At 42.1% G+C, this 24004-nt stretch overlaps 1 protein-coding gene across 3 annotated transcripts in view; it reads left to right on the forward strand.

Moving 5' to 3' along the window:
• The first annotated feature begins 2971 nt into the window (after positions 1–2971).
• The window catches only part of LOC122557920 (immunoglobulin superfamily member 22-like), an 85244-nt gene continuing 64211 nt past the window's right edge, over positions 2972–24004 (forward strand). The window contains exons 1-5 of one of the 3 annotated variants that reach the window (XM_043706138.2): positions 3010–3079; positions 15083–15152; positions 15810–15952; positions 18065–18199; positions 22595–22731. In XM_043706138.2, coding sequence (XP_043562073.1) covers positions 15829–15952; positions 18065–18199; positions 22595–22731 — 396 coding nt within the window. In that variant the 5' untranslated portion in view covers positions 3010–3079; positions 15083–15152; positions 15810–15828. Of the gene's footprint in view, positions 3080–15082; positions 15234–15809; positions 15953–18064; positions 18200–22594; positions 22732–24004 lie in introns of those variants that run through there. The other 2 variants (XM_043706139.2, XM_043706140.2) reach the window with 2 other exon arrangements.

Raw genomic sequence — 24004 nt, forward strand, 5'->3', positions numbered from 1 at the left:
ACCCTAGTCATTCTTTTATTCCTAACATACCTATAGAAAGCCTTAGGGTTTTCCCTAATCCTATCTACTAAGGACCTTTCATGTCCCCTCCTTGCTGCTTTTAGCTCTCTCTTCAGGTCCTTCCTGGCTACCCTATAACTCTCAATCGCCCCAATTGAACCTTCACGTCTCATCTTGAGATAGGCCGCCCTCTTCCATTTAACAAGGGATTCCAATTCCTTATTAAACCACGGCTCCCTCGCACGACCCTTTCCTTCCTGCCTGACAGGTACATAATTATCAAGGACACTCAATAGTTGCCCCTTGAACAAGTTCCACATATCATTTACACTCTTGCCTTGGAGTCTACTTTTCCAAGCCACACATCCTAAGTCATGCCTCACCGCATCATAATTTCCCTTACCCCAGCTATAATTCTTGCCCTGTAGTACACACTTATCCCTCTCCATCACGAGTGTAAAAATCACCGAATTATGGTCACTATCCCCAAAGTGCTCACCTACCTCTAATTCTAACACCTGGCCTGGTTCGTTACCCAGAACCAAATCCAGTATGGCCTCACCTCTTGTTGGCCTGTCTACATATTGTGTCAGGAAACTCTCCTGCACACATTGAACAAACACTGACCCATCTAACGAACTTGAGCTATAGCTTTCCCAATCAATATCAGGAAAGTTAAAGTCCCCCATAACAACCACCCTATTACTGTCACTCATCTCCTGAATCACCTTCCCAATCCTTTCTTCAATGATTCTAGGACTATTAGGAGGCCTGTAAAAGACTCCTAACAGGGTGACCTCACCTTTCCTATTCCTAACCTCAGCCCAAACTACCTCAGATGGCAAGTCCTCATCCATCGTCCTTTCCACCGCTGTAATACTATCTTTGACAAGCAATGCCACACCTCCCCCTCTTTTACCCCCACCTCTGACCCTACTAAAACATTTAAATCCCGGAACCTGCAACAGCCAATCCTGTCCCTGTTCTAGCCATGTCTCCGTAATAGCCACAACATCGAAGTCCCAGGTACCAACCCACGCTGCAAGTTCACCTACCTTATTTCGTATACTTCTTGCATTGAAGTATACACACTTCAAGCCACTTCCCTGTTTACAGGCACCCTCCTTGGAAATTGATGCCATGTTCCTCACCTCCCTACACTCCAGGCCCTGCACCCTGAAGCTACAATCTGGGTTCCCATGCCCCTGCCGAGTTAGTTTAAACCCCCCCCAAGAGCACTAGCAAACCTCCCCCCAAGGATACTGGTTCCCCTCAGGTTCAGGTGTAGACCATCCTGTTTATAGAGGTCCCACCGTCCCCAGAAAGAACCCCAGTTATCCAAAAACTGGAACCCCTCCCTCCTGCACCATCCCTGAAGCCACGCATTTAATTGTTCTCTCTCCCTATTCCTCGAATCTCTATCACGTGGCACGGGTAACAAACCAGAGACAACAACTCTGTTTGTTCTAACTCCAAGCTTCCAACCTAGCTCCCTGAAAGCCTGTCTAACATCCTCAGCACTCCTCCTACCTATGTCGTTGGTGCCAATGTGGACCACGACTTCGGGATGACACAAAGAAGCTGCAGAAGGATATCGACAGGTTGAGTGAGTGCACAAAAGTTTGGCAAATGGAATATAATGTGTAGAAATGTATAGTTTTGCATTTGGCAAGAAGAATGGAGGAGCTGAATATTATTTAAATGGAGAAAGGCTGTAGAAAGCTACACAACACAGGGATTTGGGAGTCCTCATCCACATATAACAAAAACCTAGCATCCAAATTCAGCCAGTAATAGGGAAGGCAAATTGAATGTCAACATCTATTTCAAAAGAGTTGGAATATGAAAGCAGGGAAGTTTGCTAAAACTATATAAGGCACTAGTCCAATCACAACTGGAATACTATGAACAATTTTGGGCCATTTAGGAAAGGTAGGTTGGCGTTGGAAGCAGTCCAGAGAAGGTTCACTAGACTGAAACCAGGCAAGGGGAGACGGTCTTATAAAGAGAGGTTGAGTGGGTTAGGCCTGTGTCCATTGGAATTTAGAAAGGTAAGAGGCAATATTATTGAAATACGCAAAATACTTCGGGAACTCCACAGGGTTCATACAGAAATGTTGTTTCCCCTTGTGGGTGAGTCAAGGACCTAAGGGCACATCCTCAGAACAAACGGTTACACAATTAAGATAGAAATGAGGAGGAATGTCCTCTCTCAGAGGATAGTGAAGCTGTGGAATTCTTTAACACAAAGGCCTATTGTTGTTGGGTTATTAAGTATATTCAAAGCAGACGTAGACTGATTTTTAATCAGCAAAGGAATGACACATTATAGGGAAAAGGAATTGAGGGATATCAAATCAGCCTTGATCTCATTGAATGGCAGAACAGACCCAATGGGCTGAAGGGCATATTTCTGCTTCTACATCTTATGTGATTTGTTTCACAGGATATGCTACACAAATCTGCTCCCTCCTTCAGTTCTGCAGTCTGTCACTACTTAAGTAATATGGTGCTTTTCTAACCTTCCTACCAAAGTACAAGTTCACATTTTTTTCTGTTATAATCCACCTGCCAATAATTTTTTACCCACCTCCCCAGACCTATCTATATCCGCTTGCACTGGGCAGTGTGTAACTTGGAATCTAGCTTAATATAGTCTCCATCTGACCTAGACACAGAAACATTCCCAGTGAGTCAATGCATCACATGAATTTGAAGATCAAGGGATAATGGGGAAAAATTGAAAGCAAAGAAATGCAATGGAAATTTTCAGCAGTAATGAGAATGTGAATTGAGGCAAAGAATCATACAGGCAGTTTCAGAGCAGAGAGAATGATTCTGAATTCATAAATGACCCATCAGTGCTGAACCTCCCATTTCGCTGCAAATTGCAAACTGCTGAACAAGGCACCTTTGAAGTAAATGAATATCTCTCAGGAGAATTGAACATTTATAGAATTTTAGCTCATCTGCCAAATCAGCCTTTCCTGAGCTTGTATGCCTATCCGAACTCTTCAGAGCAGCAACACAGTCTGCAACTGCTCTGACCTCAGTTCGGAACTGGGCATTACAGCAACAGGTAAGATCTCTTCCCCTATTTTTGTATGTTATCTAGATTTAAAATAAAAATGGAAAACATGAAATAACATGAAGTGTTGTTGAAATGAAAAGGTCCCACAGAAAATAGCTCTGTCTCTAGAATGAAGTATACTACAATACAGGAATGTGTTCTCTAATCTACTAACAATAGAACTTCTCACCTGACAGCTAAAATTTAAAAGGGAAACAAAATTGTAATTTGTTTATGAATATTATAAATCTCTGTATTTTGGAATAATGAACATTGGCTGTCAAGTTTTCCAATGTTAGTTACCTCATTTATGACGACAATATCTCCATCATAAGTGGTAGATTTAAAAACTTATTCAGATCTTAGAAAATATATGAAGTGGGAAGAAAGAAATCCTGGAAGGTATTACAAATTATATTTAACATAACAAGAAGAGTGTTTAAGAGTTAAGGAAAAATCATTTAAAGAGTGTAATAACCATCTTTTAGACTTTAACCTGAGTCAGGTTTCAACTTGTCAATATTCAGTGTCATGTGGAAATATTGCTTTTGTGTGAATGAGTGTATGTCACAATTCAGAAAGAATGATGTGTTTAAAATGATGCCATGACTGTGTGGTCTCTGGCACAGTCAGGAGCCAGACAGAGATTGCAATAGAATGTGGTGTGTTGCATTCACTGAAGAAGTTTACAAATGTCCAGTCTGTGGAATGCATTAAACAGGTCAGGGTAATCTAGCTTGTGAGTTACATTAAAGAGTGTCCAAAACATCTGCAGGATCAACACCTCCAAGGAGCAGTGCAGTGTGTTTGAAAACCATATCTGTCCTACTGGTGGGAAATGAGAAATTTGGGTGAACCTGGTCTTTGGGGTTATACAAAGGGGTGCTGGTATGTTAAAGAATTTCTATACTTTTGCAGATTGTTCAGGGTGCTATGAGATTTTACAGAGTGTTGCTCATGGAACTGTGGTGAACTTGGAAATGCATGAGGTCAGGTTTCAGCTTTTAAAAGGGTTAATGCATTTTTCATACTGTTGCTGAAGATCTAACCATGCAGAAAGCACAGCCAGCCAACTTCTTATGTTCTGGAAAGGAAAAAATACGAAAGTTAAGGTGCACTAAGATGGGGAAATCTGCAAGTTTTAAATCAGAAGGCGTTTGTGATATGAGAGAACTGAGATATGAGAATTATAATTAGGTATGAGATTATCATCATCCTGGATGATTCCAGTAAGAGAAAGGGAAAATTATCAGGGAGGTTTGTGCAATCTGTTCCAGGGATGTAGTTGACACGGCTGACTAGCTGGCAATGAGACAGTGGATCTATCAGGTATCTATCAGGTTTGCAGTTGCACTCGGTGTGTAAAGATGCCGGTGCAATTGTAGGTTCTGATTGTTAGAAGTTATAGGTGTAGATGCATGACAGGGTAATTCTGGGACTTGATGAATCTAAGCTTTCACACACCATTTTAATTCTAATGCTTAGAAAACAGGAAGCTAAAAAATATAAGACACATAGAGGAATACCGATCTATCTTTCAGAAGTAAACACATTGTGTCCCACAACTGGATATATTGCTAGATTAATCCAAATTAACAAAACTAACCCATATACCTAAGCATAAGGCGGCGGCATTGTGGCTCAGTGGTTAGCACTGCTGCCTCATAGTACCAGGGACTCCAGGTTTGATTCCCACCTCGGGCGACTGTCTGTGTGGAACTTGCACATTCTCCTTGTGTCTGTGTGGGTTTCCTCTGGGTGCTCTGGTTTTCTCCCACAATCCAAAGATGTGCTGGTCAGGTGAGTTGGCCGTGCTAAATTGCCCATAGTGTTAGGCACATTAGTCAAGGGTAAATATAGGGTAGGAGAATGGGTCTGGGTGGGTTACTCTTCGGAGGGTTGGTGTGGACTTGTTGGGCCGAAGGGCCTGTTTTCATACTGTAGGGAATCTTATCTAATTGAGTCACATCTGAGACTATCCATACAGTTGGCATGTTTTGCCTTTTCAAGATACATTCCCTGACTTTGTTCCCATGTGGTCATCTCACCTACATGAAATCTCATGGGAGAACACGATTCTATGATTCAGCGATTAATAAATCAGAGATGATGCAGATGTTGTAACATAAACAGCAGTTCTTTGAAATTTTCGCTGCCCAGCTCTTCCCCACAATTCTACAAATTGTTCTCCTTCAAGTATTTATCCAATTCTCTTTTGAAAGTGGTGACAAATTCAATTTACTACTCAACCCACATAAATAACACTCTAGAATCCGTCACTTTCCTTAACTAATCTTCATTTCTTGAGTCAAAATCTACAACTCATTCTTGTTAATCTGTTACGCCACTATGAGCCCAGCACTAAGCCATAGAAACCTTCGATGGGTGAGAACACATCAAATAACATCAATCCTTTTACTGAGGCCAGATTATGCTTTGCCAGCAAATGGCAGGAATATTGTGTCCAACCCGGTTTCTCTTTTACATCCAAATTAGACTTGAACACAGCTATTCTTGATTGCGTTAATCATCCTATAATTTTAGTCTACTCCACAACATATCCCTGTTACATATCTCCACATCCTTGGCCAAGTTTGCTTCTAGATCCAAGGGCAAAGCTTTGAACAGGCCAGGCAATGTGATTAATAATGCCAGTTAGCTGAAGAAAAAGGGATAGAGCACCTACAATCTACAGTTAAATGTAATGCACTTCATATCTGCTTCACCAATTCCCTCCACCATATGCTAAAGAAGCTCTAGGGGAATATCCTGCTAAACATATTCTGGTCCTGTCTCCTCCTCCAGTTTTTACTCTGAACCATTGGAGATCATTTACTATTCAATATCACATTTTTTTTTGATTGTGGATCAAAGCATAGAACTCCCATTTTCCAAACCCACAGTCGCCCGCATGAACCAACACCATCAGCAGAAACTGCTCCTCATCAGTTTATTTGCTTCACTCTGCTGCCTCTGAGCAAGTTAAAATCCTACCCACTTCAGAGGTGTGACATAACATTGCTGAACGGGTTGATTAAAATATGTAGGTTTGTTTCTGCATTTTCTCCCTTCTTCATCTCTTACTTGCTGCTCTCTGCTGTGCTCTTATGACAAAGATGTTGGAAACATCCCACAGTCTAGAGTGGAGATATTACAGTGTGTTTTAATATCTATTTCCTACCCACTGTAATAGTGGGCCAGGGTTTAACTGGAATTAGAACCTACTTTAAATAGTTAAGGCAAGCTTGTTTTGCTGAGTGATCCATGGTCACATCTCATTTCTCACCTTATTTGTCTGTCCATCTGTTGTTTTGGCAAACCTAGAGAGCTCTTAGATTGCTGTCAATTCCCCTTGCTGGATAGTTTATATTTCTTTTGTGTCTTGAGAATTGAAGCATCCACTTCTTAATCTCAGATCAGTCACTACTAAAATCATCCTAAGAAGCAGACTGCATTTCAGGATAAGTCTTGAAGGTTATCCATTGAAAGGCAAGGAATATCTTAAACTGGAGGCAGACATCTGCTAGGTGTTGCAAGAAGACTGTTTTCTGCTTTTGACTACATTAACACAGTCTTTCCTCTTTCTACTGAAGGTTTTAATTTCTTCTGAGATTACAGTTCTATTAGTAGTCTCAACCAAGAGTCTACTTCCCATGTGTAAGCTGAGACACACTAAGATGCTGGGGATTTGTCTGACAAAAGCAGAATGACAGCAAATTGAATTGATTTTGCTTCAGTTGCTTTTTGACTTTTCAGTAATGTGATATTCAGTTTTATCGTTTGGGTGATGCTGTTGACGAAACCTTGATGACATGACACAGTGCATCTTGTAAATGGTACGTTCCCATTGCTGGGGCTTATTTAAGGAAGGGATCTTTCAGGTCCATGCTGGGTAACTTCGAAGAAGAGGAAAAAGCAGGGGAAGCAAAGCCAGGGTTTCATGGCTTTCAAGGAAATTATACAATCTGATAACACAATTAAAGTGTCTGATGCATGTAAGATGAACTTTTCAAGCCATGAACCGGGACTACATGTGTTTTTTCTTTTAGCTTCCTGTACATATACATTAAGTTGTGAGGGGAAATGAAAGGAAACTAAGAATGGCAAAGAAGGAATACAAGAATAGCATGACAGTTATGGGCGGCACGGTGGCACAGTGGTTAGCACTACTGCCTCACAGCGCTAGAGACACGGGTTCAATTCCCACCTCAGGCGACTGACTGTGTGGAGTTTGCCCGTTCTCCCGTGTCTACATGGGTTTCCTCCGGGTGCTCCGGTTTCCTCCCACAGTCCAAAGATGTGCAGGTCAGGTAAATTGGCCATGCTAAATTGCCCGTAGTGTTAGGTAAGGGGTAAATGTAGGGGAATGGGTGGGTTGCGCTTCGGCAGGGCGGTGTGGACTTGTTGGGCCGAAGGGCCTGTTTCCACACTGTAAGTAATCTAATCAAATCTTAACTTAAAATTTCCCGTCATGGAAATATTAAGTGGATAGTAAGAGTGGAGATGGAGTCTGTTAGGGACAAGGTGATCAGTGACATATGCTTAGATGCAATGTGGGCAAGTGAGAATATTTGATGAATACTTTATATTGGGATTACTAAGGAAGAGGATGCTAACAAAATATAGGTACAGGGAGAATGGATTGATTGAATATTGATCGGCAAGATAAACAGTGATGATTGGCTGTACTCAAAGTGAATAAATCACGTAGTCTGTACACTTCACATCGTAGTCTGCTCATTGAAGGGAGCGGGGTGGGGAACAGCAGAGGATTTACAAAAATCTCTCAGTATCCTCTAAAAATGGGGCAGTACTTGAAGGTTGGAAAGTGATAAATTTAATGTCCTCCAGAGATGGTCTGCCCTCTACCTCCCACTGCCAGTCACCCTATTGCCTCCGACAGCTCAGGCTGGCAAAGATGGGCCTGTACAGCAGGCTGCGTCCTCTAGGTCAGGTCCCCCAGGAGATGCTCACCAAGCTATTCAAAATCATCAGGGTGTACCAGTCAATAAACACCCTCCAGTCTGTTTACAGATGTTAGGCCAATATCCAGACATAGTGAGGGGGGAGAGGGGGAGAAAAAGGGAGAGAGGGAGGAAGATAGTGAGAGGGAGAGAGAGAGAGAGAGAGAGATAGAGAAAACAATAACTTCTCAGTGTGGATCCACAGCACGACAAACATAACAAGACAAGGGAATACTCAATCAATGACAGAACACTAGGTAGCTCAGAGGAACACAGGGATCTTGCTGTTCTTGTCACAGATCTCTGAAGGTGGCAGGACAGGTTAACAAGGTTGTTAAGGAAGCATAAAGGACACTTGCCTTAGACTATAAGAGCAGGGAGGTTGTGTTGGAGCTGTACAGCACTTTGCTTAGGCCACAGCTGGATCACTGTGTGCAGTCTGGTTACTGCACTGTAGGAAGGATGGGATTGCACTGGATGGGCTGCAGAGGAGATTCACCAGGATATGAAGTGGAATGGATCAGTTTAGCGATGTAAAAAGGCCAAATAAACTCGGCTTGATTTCTTTAGAGAAGAGACGGCTAAAAGGTGACCTGATTGTGATGTAATAAGATTATGAGGGGCAAATAATCACAAATTGGATAGAAAGCAACAGTTCCCCTTAGTTAAAAGGTTATCAACAATGGGCATAATTTAAAGGTGAAAGGCAGGGGGTTGACAGGGAATTTGAAGGATTTCTCTTTCACAGAAAGGGATCTGGGAGTCTAGAATGCACTGTATTGGGCAGACAGCGGAGGCAGGTAACTTCATAACCTTTAAAAAAGTACTTGGATGAGTACTTTAAATATCATAACATTCAAGGCTATGGGCCAAGTGCTGGGAAGTGTGACTGGTGGAGATTTTGAGGCATTTTATTTGTCAGTTCAGACTTGATGGACTGAAGGGTAACTTCCATACTGCATGATTCTATGACTGGACCTGGTAATCTTGCATCAGTTAAAGGGAAAATGATAGATTCTATCATAAAGGATGTGGTAACAAAATATTAGAAGGATAGTCAAAGTTGACATGAACGTATGAAAGGGAATCCTATCAGAGCTTTTAAGAGGATGTAATTAGCAGCATAGAGGAAGAGGAACTGGTGGATGTGGTACAGTTAGATTTTCCGAAGATACCACACCAGAAATTATTTTAAAAATTAGACCATGTGAGATTGAAAAGCATATACTGACAAGGATTGAGAACTACTTAATGGAAAATAACAGAGAGTTAGGAATAAATGTGTCATTTTCAGGTTGACAAGCTATGAATAGTGAAGTATGGCTTGGCCCTCAATTCTTCACAAAAGGTTCCAGATGATAGAAAACTGAGTGGCAGTGTGAGGTGTGAGGAGGATATAAAGCTACTTCAAGGTGGATTTGCAGCAGCTAAATGAGTGGGCAATAATTAGCAGATGGAATATAATATGGAGAAATACTAAATTATCTCTTTTGTGGGCAGAACAGGAATGCAAAATATTTCTTAAACGGTGAGATGCTGAATCTGGGCATCGCCCCTTGACATTCAAAGGTGTTACAATCACTAAATCCTCCACTATCGATATCCTGGGAATTATCATTGATCATAAACTCAGTTGGACTGGCTACATAAGCAAAGTGGCTACAAGAGCAGGTCAGAGGCTCAGAATACTGTTGTAAATAACTCACCTCTGACTCGCCAAAGCCTGTTCAACATTTACAAGGCACAGGTCAGGTGTGTGATGGAATACTCCCCACTTGCCTGGGTAGGTGCAGCTCTAACAACACTCAAAAAGCCAGACATCATCCAGAACAAAGTGGCCATTTGTTTGGCGTCATATCCACAAGCATCTGTTCCCTTCACCACTAACACTCAGTAGCAGCAGTCTGTATTATCTACAACATGCACTGCAGAAATTCAACAAAGATCCTTAGACAGCAACTTCCAAACCCCAACCACTTCCATCTAGAAGGACAAGGGCAGCAGATAAATGGGTGCACCACTACCTACAAGATCACCTCCAAGCCACTTATCATCCCGACTTGGAAATATATCATCATTCCTTCACTGTCACTGTGTCAAAACCCTGGAATTACCTCCCTAAGGGCATAGTGGATCAACCTACATCAGATAGACTGCAGTAGTTCAAGAATACAGCTCACCCATCACTTCCTCAAGGGCAGCTCGGGATGGGCAACAAGCGAATAAACAAAAAAAAATCACACAAAGGGACTTGAGTGTCCTTGTTGGTAAGTCACTGAAAGTTAACATGCTGATTCAGCAGCCAATGAAAAAGACAAATTGTATGCTATCCTTTCTTACAAAAAGATTATGAGCAAATATATCTTACTACAATTATATAGAGCCATGCTGACACCATAATCAAAGTGCCAAGGAGCAATATACTCTGCCATAAAGGGAGTGCAGCAAAGGTCCACCAAACTAATTCCTGGAATGGAGGGATTGTCTTATGAGGAAAGATTAAATATAATTGGCCTTTATTCTCTGGAGTTCAGAAGAATGAGAGGCAATTTCATTCAGGCCTAAACAATTCACAGCATCACAGAAATATTATGGCATAGAATGAAGCCCCTCTGTCTGCACTAGCTCTCTGAATATTTCGGGTTAGTGCCAAACCTGCCTTTGTGCTATTCCCCTGCATATTGCTTCTCATTAAATCATCATCCGTCCTCTTGAATGCCTAATAGAACCTGCCACACATACGACTAGAAGACATCGGAACAGAAGTAGGCTCAAGCCAGTTCTACGATTCACTTCCAGGAAGTGCATTGAAATCCCAAACGACTCGGTCTGTGGAAAAAACTATTTCACACTTTTCACAAAATACATGCTTTCTGTTTCTCAATCTGTTTACAAATGGAAACAATTTATCTCTATATACTTTGTATGGACCCCTCATGATTTTGAAAACTTCTATCAAATTTCTCCTCAGTCTTCTCCTCCCAAAGTAAAATAGTCCTATCTTCTCCAATATATCTTCATAACTGTAGTTTCTGATGCCTGGAACCATTCTCCTCTGCACCTTCTCCAACACATACAAACCTTTCCCAAAGTGTGGTACCTTGAACTGTACACAATACTCCAGCTCAGGTCTAAGTAGTATCCGATGTAAATTCAGCATCATTTTCCTGCTGTTGTCCCTATTAATGAAGCCTCAAATACTGAATGCTTTTTAAAAATGTTATTTCTATTTGTCCTGCACCAATTATGACTTAATGTACATTTCCACATCATGTCTCTCTGGTATAGCACTCCTTGTTTTATACCGCTTCCCCCCCCCCCTCCCATGATCTTAGTACCAAAGGGCATCATCTTGCACTTCTTCCAACTGAATGTCACCTGCCACCTATCTGCCTATTCCACTGACTGGACAATGTTGTTTTGAAGTTCAGTACTGTCGTCCCCATAGTTTGCAATCCTTCCAAATTTTGTATCATCCTCAAACTTTAAAATTGTTCCTGCACACCAAGACATTAGAGGTTCTCAGTGGGGTAGATTCAGGAAGGATATTTCCTCTGACTGGAGTTGGGCGGTTATTGAGAACTAGAACACAGTTGGATCATAAGCAGTATACCATTTAGGACTGAGATGAACAGGAATTTCTTCACCCAGAGGATGGCGATTATTTGGAATTTCCCATTACTTTCGCGGCAGGTTATGGAGGGTCAGTTGTTGAGTACATTCAAGTCTGAGGTCAATCAATTTCTACATATTAAAAACAATAAAGAATGGAGGGATAGTGCGGGAAGATGTTGTTGAAATAGTAAATCAGCCACTTTCTCATTGAATGACGCAATGGCTCGAAGAGTTGTTTTGTCTATTCCTGCTCCTATCTTTTAAGTTCTTATGTTCAAAAAACTGCAACTTACATAGGTAGTCCAGCACAATACACAGGCAAGTTACAGGTGGAATTTAATACATAAAAGTATGAGTTTGCTCATTGAGCTGGAATGTTAGATTTCAGACGTTTCGTCACCAAATGAGGTAACATCTTCAGTGAGTCTCCGAATGAAGCCTTCATCCAGAGGCTCATTGAAGGTGTGACCTAGTATGGTGACAAATAGTCTGAAAATGAACCTTACAGCTCAGTGAGCAAACCTACATCCAGAATCTCAACCTGAGCTATAAATCTTCTCAAAACTCGCTAATAAATTTGTAAGTTGACCTATTTTGGCAGAGGCGATAGGGAGTGACAACATTGATATAATGTCGCAGTTCTGAAGATGTGCAGGGAGAGAGAGTGCATCTGTGCAGATTCTTGAAGGTGGCAGGGCACACTGAGAAAGTAGTTAGCAAAGCATATGGGATCTCAGGCTTTACAAATGGAGATATTCAGCGCAGAAAAAACAACACAAGGAATTTCTGCTCAATCTTTCTTAAGCTCTGTTTAGGCCAGAATAAGAGTCGAGTGACAAAATCAAAATCTGTTAGAAATCTGAGATAAACTCAGAAAATGCTGAAGAACCCCAGCAGATCCGATAGCAACTGTGGAGAAAATGTACATTTAAAGTGGGTCTATGACTCTTGTTCAGAACTGAAGCCAGAGGTAGAAAAGTGACAGGTTTTATAATGCAGATTAAAGTCATGAGGAGCAAGTGGTACAGAAGGTAGCATTGAAGAAGGTTAGATGGTGAAGAAAATTAGGGATTATGGATGTCACAGAACAAAAGGCAAAAGAATCAGGAAAGATTATAGTGAGGAAAGAAAGATCCACAGTAAATGTTAGTAATAGTGGTAAGGGCAGAATATGTATCAGCTATGCTGAAAGCAAACACTGGAGCAATGGGGAGGATAGAAATAGAGAAGGCAGGGATGACATGGTCTAAATTTGTTGAACTCAACGTTTATTCCAGAAGGCTGGAAACAGAAAATGAGGTAATGTTCCTCCAGTCTGCGTTGGGCTTCACTGGAACGTTGCAGTAGGCCTAAGAGAAAAATATAAGCGTGAGATCAGGCTGGGGAATTGAAATAGGAAGCAACTAGACAATGCTGCTTAATAACTGAGACGAGCTGTTCTGTTTAATGGTCACTCAGTCTGCATTTGGTCTCCCCAGGGCAGTGGAGACTGCATTGTGAGCAGCAAGAACAGTAGACAAGACCGCAATAAGCAGAAGTAAATTGCTGCTTTGCTTGCAAGGAGTGTCTGAATCCTTGGAAAACTGGCAACTGTTACACCTCCTGAAATTGCATGAGAAGGTGTCATTGGAGATGAGAGGGTTGAGATGTTGAAGGTGAAGAGGAGTGTAGAAGAGTGTCACAGAAGGAATGGTCCGTTTGATTTATTTGCTGGGGAGGACAGGGTCACATGTTTGCAGGTGACATTCTGCTGGAGGTGACAGAAAATGCCAGGGAATGATCATGTGAATACATAGGTTTGAAACTGAGCACAACCAGGACTCAATGTGGTTCTGGAAGAGAGAGGATGAGGAGATTTAGCTACAAAGTTAGTTTAAAGGAACTTAGGCACTTTTCCTTCAAGCAAATGAGATTAAAGAGTGATCTGATGGAAGTGTTCAAGGTTATGACAGGTTTAGATAAGATAGGCACAGAACAAAAAATGCTTCATTTGCTGATGGTACAATGTCATGGAACTCAGATTTAATGCTGTGCGAAAGGTGCAGGGGAGCATGTACAAGAGAACCTGTTGATGCAGTGAATGTTAATCACATGGAACTCACTGCCAATTGTGTGGTGGAGGTGGTGATGATCAATGGTTTATAAAGGAAATTGGATAGGTACCTGAGCAATAGAATTTGCGATATCAGCCACAGTAGTTGGAAAGGGATAGTATCACTACCACATTGGAAAGCTTGATTCCAAACGTAATAAAAACACTTTTCCAGATTAGAGACAGACTACTTAAACTCGTTGACAATGGGAAGAGTTTCTGGTTGGTCTGCCAAAGCATCCTACTGTTTCATTATGCATGTCCTCTGCAGTAGAACTTATCTACAACCTAAGCCTCAAGACACATTGACTGTCCTTTGCTCTTAGACTGGATACAACCTGTTCCTACTTAAACACTCACTACCTGTAGCATGGATGCTGTGCCAGATGGCAGCATGATGGTAAATGTCTGACTCATCCTGATCTTTCCCTGCACCGTTGGATATAGCAGCTTCAGTAATAGTTGCCCCCGTGATACAGAGTAATGTTACCTCCAAGGTCTCACTCGAGAGTGCGGTGCTAGAAAAGCACAGCAGGTCAGGCAGCATCCAAGGAGCAGGAGAATTGATGTTTTGGGCAGAAACCCTTCATCAGTAATCCTTTCTTCATCAGCCCTTCCTGATGAAGGGCTTATGCCTGAAACATGGATTCTCCTGCTCCTCGGATGCTACCTGACCTGCAGCACTTTTCCAGCACCAACTCTCAACTCTGATCTCCAGCATCTGCAGCCCTCACTTTTCTTCAGAGGTCTCAGTCATGGTTGTTCTCCCCTGGTTAGTTACCGTCACTTGTTGTGGGCAACCTTGTCAATGAATGTGTTGCAATGTCCTCGGATAAATTCACTGCCAAAGTTTCAAAGCTGGAGCTGTGTTAAGGCCACAAGGGATGGGTATGAGGTTGACAGCATTAGTACATACCTGTAGCACTACCTGTAGCATGGATGCTGTGCCAGATGGCAGCATGATGGTAAATGTCTGCTGGATTCCAGTTAGCTGGAATCTCTGAATATTCCCCAAATCCCAGTTATTGGTGAGTGAATGATATGAGTGTGCTACATGAGGTGGCGTTCTCATGTGTAGATTCATCTACTGAACTCAGTTCACCCTTAGGAGATAATTGAATTTTCTTTGATAGTTCAGCCATTGTCTCAGGACTAGAATTTGGGAATTAACCTCTGAGACCATTTCCATCTCAGGTTAGCCTTTAGGGTTAACCGGCCCCTTTGTGAAAATGCTGTCTTTGCTCCTTTGCTTTTCCATGATGTATACTTTCAGCATGGCTTTAGAAAACTAGTAGCCCTTTCTTTTGTCTTTTCCTCCATTTGCTGTGCTCTTCCTTCCAGGCAAGGATCCTGGAGACAGTTACAGAGGCTTCCGTTGCTGAGAGAGCCAGACTACTGTACATCAAACCAGGCCAGTATCTAGCTTGGAGCTGGAGCCAGTCAGAAGCATGCTCCATGCTGGGCTGTACACTGTTTTGGTCATTTAGACAAGGTCTGCATACTGCCTGCTTCGATGAAACTGGGCACGATAATCCCCACACTCAATTTTTCCCATTTTGTCAGAAGGAAGTAGCTCCACTTCAGGTACAGGTTGGAGTCAGTTAGCTCAGTTGGCTGATTTACGATGGGTTCAATTCCCACACTAACTGAGGTTACTATGAAGATCTCTCAGGTGTGGTGCCCCTCAGGTTAAATCACCATCTCTTTCAGTTAAGAGAGCAGCTCTCTGGACTATGGTGACTTTACAGCTGAGGGATCAAATTGAGTAGCTCAGGTGATTTATATTGTACTTAACCCGTGCTGTACTAATGTTTGATTGGAAGACAGAGTGGCAACTTAATTCTGCATCTTGTCTATAATATAGCTCATCCCTGAGGTACTGATGAAAAGTTATAGAGAAAACCTTGATCTGCACTTGATGCATGTTATGCCTGATTTCCTATTGAATATTGATGCTGATGAGTTATTATTAACTCTGACTCCAGCTACAGGAGGACCATTAATGTCACCTGAAGTTCCACCCAAGCTAGTGTTTGATTTCTAATATTTTGGAATGTTGTTTTAACAGTGACATAAGAGTTTCAACCATGACTTCAACAATGTCAAAGACAACGACCAGAACTACAACGATCACCACTGAGCACTCCACTGAATCGGGGATGACCAGGGTGAAAAAAGTGAGCCAGGTGACGAAAATCACATCCGAGGAAGGTAATTTCCAAATCCTTTCCTAATAAGAAAACAGAAAGTATGAGCAGGATTTTATCCCTTGAGCCATCTCCACCATTCACCTTCACATGGCTAATCTTCTGCCTCATTTATAATTATGAAGGAATTACACAGGCAGCACAACAACTCTGAACCCACAGAGCTCCTTTGAAACTTGATAATGAACTTGATGGACATTTGATACAATGACCCCAGCTAAGCCTGTACCACAACCTCACACAGGGTTCTCTACGCATAGCCCTAACAATACAACCTCAGTCTTGAACCTCACAACAGTAACAGTGGCAGTCTTTTTCAATTCTGAGTGTCAGAGTCCATGCATAGCAATCTCACAGAGCCTTTCCTCGCAAACCTCAAACCTCATGGATATTCCTCGCACTAACTACCACATTTCAACCCTGAACCTCCAAGTACATCTTTACATCAACTTTGACAACTGTGAATTTCACTGGGATCCTCTGTATCAACTGTGAATCTTATTGATTTCCTCTACATCAACCTTTGCTGTTTGTCTTAACCCTTAACCTCCTGGAGATCCCCTGTGATTATCCTCATCACAGTTCATAATGACTCATGCCCTTAACTTTGTAAACAATCCCTAAGCACTTCTAGTTAAGGATCAGTGCCAAGCTGGAGTAGATGGCATTACTCAAGGTGCTGAGGTTTTCAAAATGATTAGAGGGGTACAGAGTTTGGGGAACAGTCTCTCTGAATGTGAATGACTGCTGCTGATGGTGGCTGTGCTGAAAATAGCAGAATAGAGAAAGGGACAACCAAACCAAAATTCACAGTTAGAATTGTAGTAGCTATAGAGGTAGACAGCAATGTTGCTTTTAAGCCACACGCCAGACAGTGACCTCAAAGTAGCTGTGCACAATACAACGCCACTAATTGGCAAGGCCATGGCTGTGCAATTACGCATTACATTTTTACATTACATTACATTACAGTGTGGAAACAGGCCCTTCGGCCCAACAAGTCCACATTGACCCGCCGAAGCGCAACCCACCCATACCCCGACATTTACCCCTTACCTAACACTACGGGCAATTTAGCATGGCCAATTCACCTGACCTGCACATCTTTGGACTGTGGGAGGAAACCGGAGCACCCGGAGGAAACCCACATGAAGAGAGCATGTATCTTAAGAAATCACCTGTATAGTCAAATAATAGAGGAAGCATTTGTCAATAGGATAAAAGAGTGTTGACAGATTTGTAGATTGGAACTTCAAAATCAAAACATTGAGTGATTGGGATAGAAGGATGATAGACAAATAAAATGTTATGTTGGATAGGTGTCATTCCTTTTAGTTCAAGATGGGTTGGAGTTCATGGAGGTAAAACTCAGGAACCAATGCAGAAGTGTTGGAAACATTGAATCTGTAAGGGATTGTATGAATGAAGGTTATGTTGGACACAAAAGTGAGGCAGAGACATTAAGAGCATCAAAGTAGGACATGCTGAGTAGATTTTTGGAAAAATTGAAATTGTGAAGGGCAGACAGCAGAAGTAGAGAGAGTTAGGAGTCACAGATGCTAGAATCAGATCTGTGGAATCAGGTTTATAAGATTCATCATATTTCTAGAAGAGTTGGAAACTCTATCTAGCAAAAGAAACAAAGATGTGGTGGTATCTGATCTTGTAAAGATTTGAGAAATGGTGAGACCTTGCAAAATGTTTAGATTATTGGGGTGGCTGAGCATGTGGGTGAGAGAGTTAGCAAATATTGTTCAGTATGTTATGTTTATGAAAACAACAGTCCTATTTCTCATACTCTACACTCTTAGATTTATTTATCTTAAAAGATACTACTTTATGCTATATTTTAGGATAATTTAGCTTTATGAGTTTCAACTGTTCAGAACTCAGACTGACACTTTTCACTATGATTTTCATTGGACCCTTCGATAAACATCAAAATAAGGAATTCATCAGCCTATAGCTCTGAGTTAAATCTGGCTCTTTATCCTGAAGCAATGGGCTGTGCAGCTATTGTGAATCACGGTAAAGAGATGACCTTCCATAAACAGTTTCATAGCAATCTGCTGTGTTCCTCTGCAGTTAAAACTTGCTGCATTGTGCTATATTTCAGAGGCAGACCGCGTACAAAGGAAACCGTCGATCACCCTTCAGTCACTAAATGTCGTCACACGGTCTTTTGAGATCCCTGCAGGGGAAAGCATCCCTGAGTTTGATGAAAAGCCAAACTCCTCTGTCGTACAAGAAGGTAAGCCAGTCTAATCATGTTGCTCCCTGATTCACTTCATTGTCATTCTCTTACTTCTCCGATCACAGCAAAGACTCTGAGCAGTCAGTTTGTGGTTATCACCTGTGCTTTTAATTTTGTTACAAAAGCTGAAAAGGAGATGTAAATAACCATTCCTTTTGGACCTTTTGCACTCCCAATCTCGTGAACAATTAAATAAGAGAAAAGTGTTGGAGATGCTGGAAGTAAAAACAAAAATTGCTGGACTATATTCAGGTCACTGATTTGAAATGTTAACTCTCTCTCCAGACAGGCTGAATATTACCAACAATTTTAATTTTACTCCTGGAACATTCAAGCTCCCAATCCATGAAATCATGAGCTAAATTCACCTTCAGTTAAAACATTAATCAGGGGTTTAAAGTGCTCTTTACTGTTACAAGGCTGTATTTGTGAAATCAAAATACACTGGCTATTTGGAATCTAAATTAAAAACAAAATGTCAGCAGTTCTGACAGAATATGTGGAGAAAGAGAGTTCATATTTCAAAGTTGTGACCTTACAACTGAACTGGAATAATTTGGAAATGTAAGATTCAAGCTGGGGAAAGGAGGAAGCTGAGAAGAAATGGTTTCTGATAAGGTGGAAGGTAGGAGAGGTTACATGACAAAAGGTGCAAGACCAAAGGGAATGGTAATATACAGTAAGGAATCTAGATGTGAGTCCAGAAGGCTGGAAAGTGCTCCATTGATAGATGAGATGCTGTTCCTTAAATTCGCATTGAGCTTCAGTTGAACACTGCAACAGGCCAAAGACCAAGATCAGAGTCATAGAGATGTAGAGCATGGAAACAGACCCTTCGGTCCAACTCGTCCATGCCGACTAGATATCCCAACCCAATCTAGTCCCACCTGCCAGCACCCGGCCCATATCCCTCCAAACCCTTCCTATTCATATACCCATCCAAATGTCTCTTAAATGTTGCAATTGTACCAGCCTCCACCACATTGTCTGGCAGCTCATTCCATACATGTACCACCCTCTGCGTGAAAAAGTTGCCTCTTAGGTCTCTTTTATATCTTTCTCCTCTCACCCTAAACCTATGCCCTCTAGTTCTGGACTCCCCGACACCAGGGAAAAGACGTTGTCTATTTATCCTATCCATGCCCCTCATAATTTTGTAAACCTCTATAAGGTCACCCCTCATCCTCCGACGTTCCAGGGAAAACAGCCCCAGCCTGGTCAGCCTCTCTCAGTAGCTCAGATCTGAGAATTAAGATGATAAGGAACTAAAACTCGTAACTTGGGGTTATACTTTCCAATTGGACTGAAGAGTTCTGCAGAACAGCTACTTTATCTGTGGTTGATCTGTGCAATACTGAGGAAATGACACTGCATATACATCATATATGGATGAACTGGGAGATCCACTCCATACTGAAGTCCAGGTCTGAGGCATACAAGTCAGGCAACCCAGATCTATGCAGGAAATTCAGATATAACCTTTGTAAGGTCATCAGACTGCCATGAGGCAATACCAAACTAAGTTTGAGACCCAGACCAACCAACAGACATCCATCTTTGTGGCAAGGCTAATGTAACATAATGGGCTACAAAGCAAACAGAATTGCAGGCAACAGTACATTCCTACCTGATGAGCTCAATGCACTCTATGCTCACTTTGAACAGCTGATTAGTGAAACAATGTCACCCCCACCCAACAGCCTCAGATGCACTTATACCCACGGTCACCACCACAGACATCAGATTGGCCTTCTTGAGAGTGAAAGCGACTGGCCTGGATGGAGTCCCCGGCTGTGCACTCAGATTCTTTGTGGACCAGCTGGTGGGAGTATTTTCTGACATGATTTATCTCTCCTTAATATGATCAAAAGTCCCCACTTGCTTCAAGAAGATCGCCATCTTGCCAAAGAAAAATCATGCATCATGCTTCAATGACTATCACCCAGTGGCTCTCACCTCCATAATTATGATGTACTTCGAGAGGTTAGTCATGACTCACACTATCTCCAACCTACCAAATTTCCTTGATCCTTTGCAGTTTGCCTATTGACCAACAGGTACACAGTAGACATCATCTCCCCAACCTGACATCATCCCTGGAACATCTGGATAATAAGGATACCTATGTCAGACTCCTACTATTGATGACAGTTCCGCCTTCAACACCACAATTCCAAACAAATTCATCTCGGAACTCTATGGCCTAGGTCTCTGCTCCCCCTCTGTAACTGGATCCTCGACTTCCTGATCCATGGACTGCAACCACTAAGAATAGGCAACAATATCTCCTCCACCATAATCCTCAACATCAGCGCCCTGCGTGGCTGCGTACTCAGCCCCCTATTGTAGTCCATATACACTCACGACTATGTAACCAAATTCTGCCCCAACACCATTTACATGTTTGCTGACAACACCACCATTGTAGGTTGGATCTCAAACAACCTGTGAGACAAAATACAGGAAAGAGATTAAATGCCTATGGGATAAAGACAACAACCTCTCCATCAAACATCAGCAAAATGAAGGAGCTGGTCATTGACTTCAGGAAGTGGAGTGGAGGGCATGCCCCTGTCTGCACCAACAGTGCTCAGGTGGAGATGCTGGAGAGCGTCAAGTTCCTAGGAGTGACAATTACCAACAATCTGCCCTGGTCCACCAACATCAGTGTAATGGTCGTGAAAGTACAACAATGTTCCTACTTCCTCAGGAGGCGAAGGAAATTCGGCATGTTCACAAGGACTCTTATCAATTTTCAAAGGTATACCATAGAAAGCATCCTATCTGGATGCATCACAATGTAGTTTGGTTGTTCCTAAGACTGTAAGACACTAAGCGAGTCATGAACACAGCCCAGTCCATCACACAAACCAGCCTCCCAGCCATTAACAATCTATACTTTGCACTGTCTCAGCAAAGCAACCAACATTATCAAAGATCCCTCCCAGCCCAGTTATACTCTGTTCCACCCTCTTCTGTTGGGTAGAATGTGTAAAAGCTTTAACATATGTATGAACAGATTCAAGAACAGCTGCTATATTCAGACTTCTGAATGGACCTCAAAGATATTATTCTGATCTCTCTCTGCACCTTCTCTGCGGCTGTAACTCTGTATTCAGCACTCTATTCTGTTACTCTGATACACTTTGTATGGGACAATCTGCCTTTACAGAATTAAAACAATACTTTTCACCGTATCTCATTTGATGTGATAACAAAAATCAATCAATGTAGTTCCCTGAGAAGCCCATCATTTCAGTTTATTCCAGTCTCACTTAGCTGATCTCTTCCTATCTTTTTCTCACCTTGTTCAATCCCTCCCAACCTCCATAAATGCTTCTGATGCTTTATGTCAATTCTTTTGTTTAAAGATGAATAACTGTCAGTGCCACATCCTGTTCTCATCCAGGACTGGATAAGTTCAACAGTTTCACTTTCAAATTTCCATCCCTTCTCCCACATTTACCTGCTCCATCTCTGATACTTTGCTACTCTTCCTTGACTTCTGTCTCCGTATCAGAAGAAGGGCAATATACAAATAACCATTACAAGCCCAGCGATTCTCACAGTTCCTTGACTTAACTTCCTTACACCCAAAATGCTGTCAAGCCCCCCTTCTAATTGCCCAGTTTTACTACCTCCTTTTAATCTCTTCCTTTGTCTTCCTTTTACCACAATGAAGGATTTCATATCACCAATCTTCAAGACCCTCAACTGTGATCCACTCATTTCCAGCACATCTGCCCTCACCCTCTCCCTCCCAGAACTGTGATGAAATTCTCCTTGTTCTCTCTTATTCCATCCCCACAGCAGCCTCTGCATTCAAAGGTGGAAAGTGTGGTGCTGGAAAAACACAGCAGGTCAGGCAGCATCTGTGGAGCAGGAGAATCGACATTTTGGGCATAAGCCCTTCATCAGGAAGGAGCAACCTCTACCATTTCCCACCAACTCAAGCATGTTGCCAAAATAAAACACATTTTTCCCTTTGCTCTCCTGTCAGCATTCTGAAGGGAGCATTCCATACACGACTCACTGCTCCACTCCTCTAACACTTGCAACACCTCTCTCGCTTCCCTCAGCAGCCTAACTCGATAGGGAGTGTAATATCTTTTCTTTTTAGCTCTGAATGCTTCACTGCCCAAGGCCCCAAAGACTGCTTGTAGGTAAATAGTTGACCTGCCGCATGTTGTGATTAAGGAGAAGAATATATTTTGGAAATATTGCATAGGAGGAGGGGAGTTATATCTCCTTAAATTCCAGGGCATTGACTTTTGTTTAGCATTATTCTAATCAAATGAATCTACGGGTGCATATTACACTCAAGTAGTATTGAGTTTGATGTTTGTGTGAGCCATTTATGCTGATAATACTGAAATATCTATGTTACTCCAGGCAAAGATGTAATTTTTAAAGCCAAGGTGTCTGGGAACCCCAAACCCACTATAACATGGAAGAGAGGAAGTGGAAAGCCAATCAAAGAAGGAGCAAAGATTTTCTTTGACACCATCTTGAAGGAGAATATTCTAAAGGTATTTCAAATAGCAGTCGGTTGTTCAGTGTCAGACTGTGTGTGCTATTAAACTTGCCATTGCATTCAGACTAAACTCTAACCCCTTGAGATAGTCGCTTCAGTAATATTCAAGCTGTTGATTTGATTGTATACAGCTTGCTGATTTAGACCTCAGGGGTTCGGTCTGATATATCCATATCATAACACCCATTAACCTCACACTGCAGCCAGCAACATAACAGCATTCACTGAGACTGTGCTACTGAGTACAGAGATTGGCATTAGCATCCCTTCTCGGGCCTTGTGGTTTTGGAGTGACAAGTAAAATTGATGTTTCACCTTGAAGCAGCTAGCCTGTACACATGTAAACACACACACACATACATACATACACACACAAGTATACACAACACACATGCACACACACAACGATAAGGTTATCTATCATACTTTTATTACTAATTTGATAGAAACCATGATATATGAAGCTCTTTATCTCTCAGCTTCAATTCAATCAAGAACAGACTCATGCACAATTGGCACTTCAATAAATTTTGAGATGTTTGGACCACTTATGTTCACGTACTTACGTTTTGTGAGGCTTTGTACATAGTATTTATCTCACTGGTAATGCATTTGGGAGAATTAGGTCCAGTTGCCCAATTCACATCCTATGCAGTGCTGCAATCATCAATCTTAATAGAAACACAGTCTGATTAGATTAGATTAGATTACTTACAGTGTGGAAACAGGCCCTTCGGCCCAACAAGTCCACACCGCCCCGCCGAAGCGCAACCCATCCATACCCCTACCTTTACCCCTTACCTAACACTATGGGCAATTTAGCATGGCCAATTCACTTGACCTGCACATCTTTGGACTGTGGGAGGAAACCGGAGCACCCGAAGGAAACCCACGCAGACACGGGGAGAATGTGCAAACTCCACACAGAGAGTCGCCTGAGGCAGGAATTGAACCCGTGTCTCTGGCGCTGTGAGGCAGCAGTGCTAACCACCGTGCCACCGTGCCGTCTGATTCCATCTTTACAAAGAAATCTTGTTGCACACAAACTTCTAATTCCATCAGGATCAAAATGCCCTTAGGTATCGCAATTTGTCAGACAAGCTGATTTATTCACTGATTAAGTCACTGAATTATTCACACTGCACTATAGTGAGATAACAAATCCAGAGACCTCCATCCTAGTGACTTCAGATTTCTCAGCCTGACTTGTGAAGTGCAGTACCAAATTAGCCAGCGGTTCTAAGGATCTCCAGACCCGAAACGTTAAC

Source organism: Chiloscyllium plagiosum, unplaced genomic scaffold, assembly GCF_037043375.1.
Source record: "Chiloscyllium plagiosum isolate Xiang-an unplaced genomic scaffold, Cpla_swu_hap1 HiC_scaffold_18, whole genome shotgun sequence".
NCBI classification, from domain to species: domain Eukaryota; kingdom Metazoa; phylum Chordata; class Chondrichthyes; order Orectolobiformes; family Hemiscylliidae; genus Chiloscyllium; species Chiloscyllium plagiosum.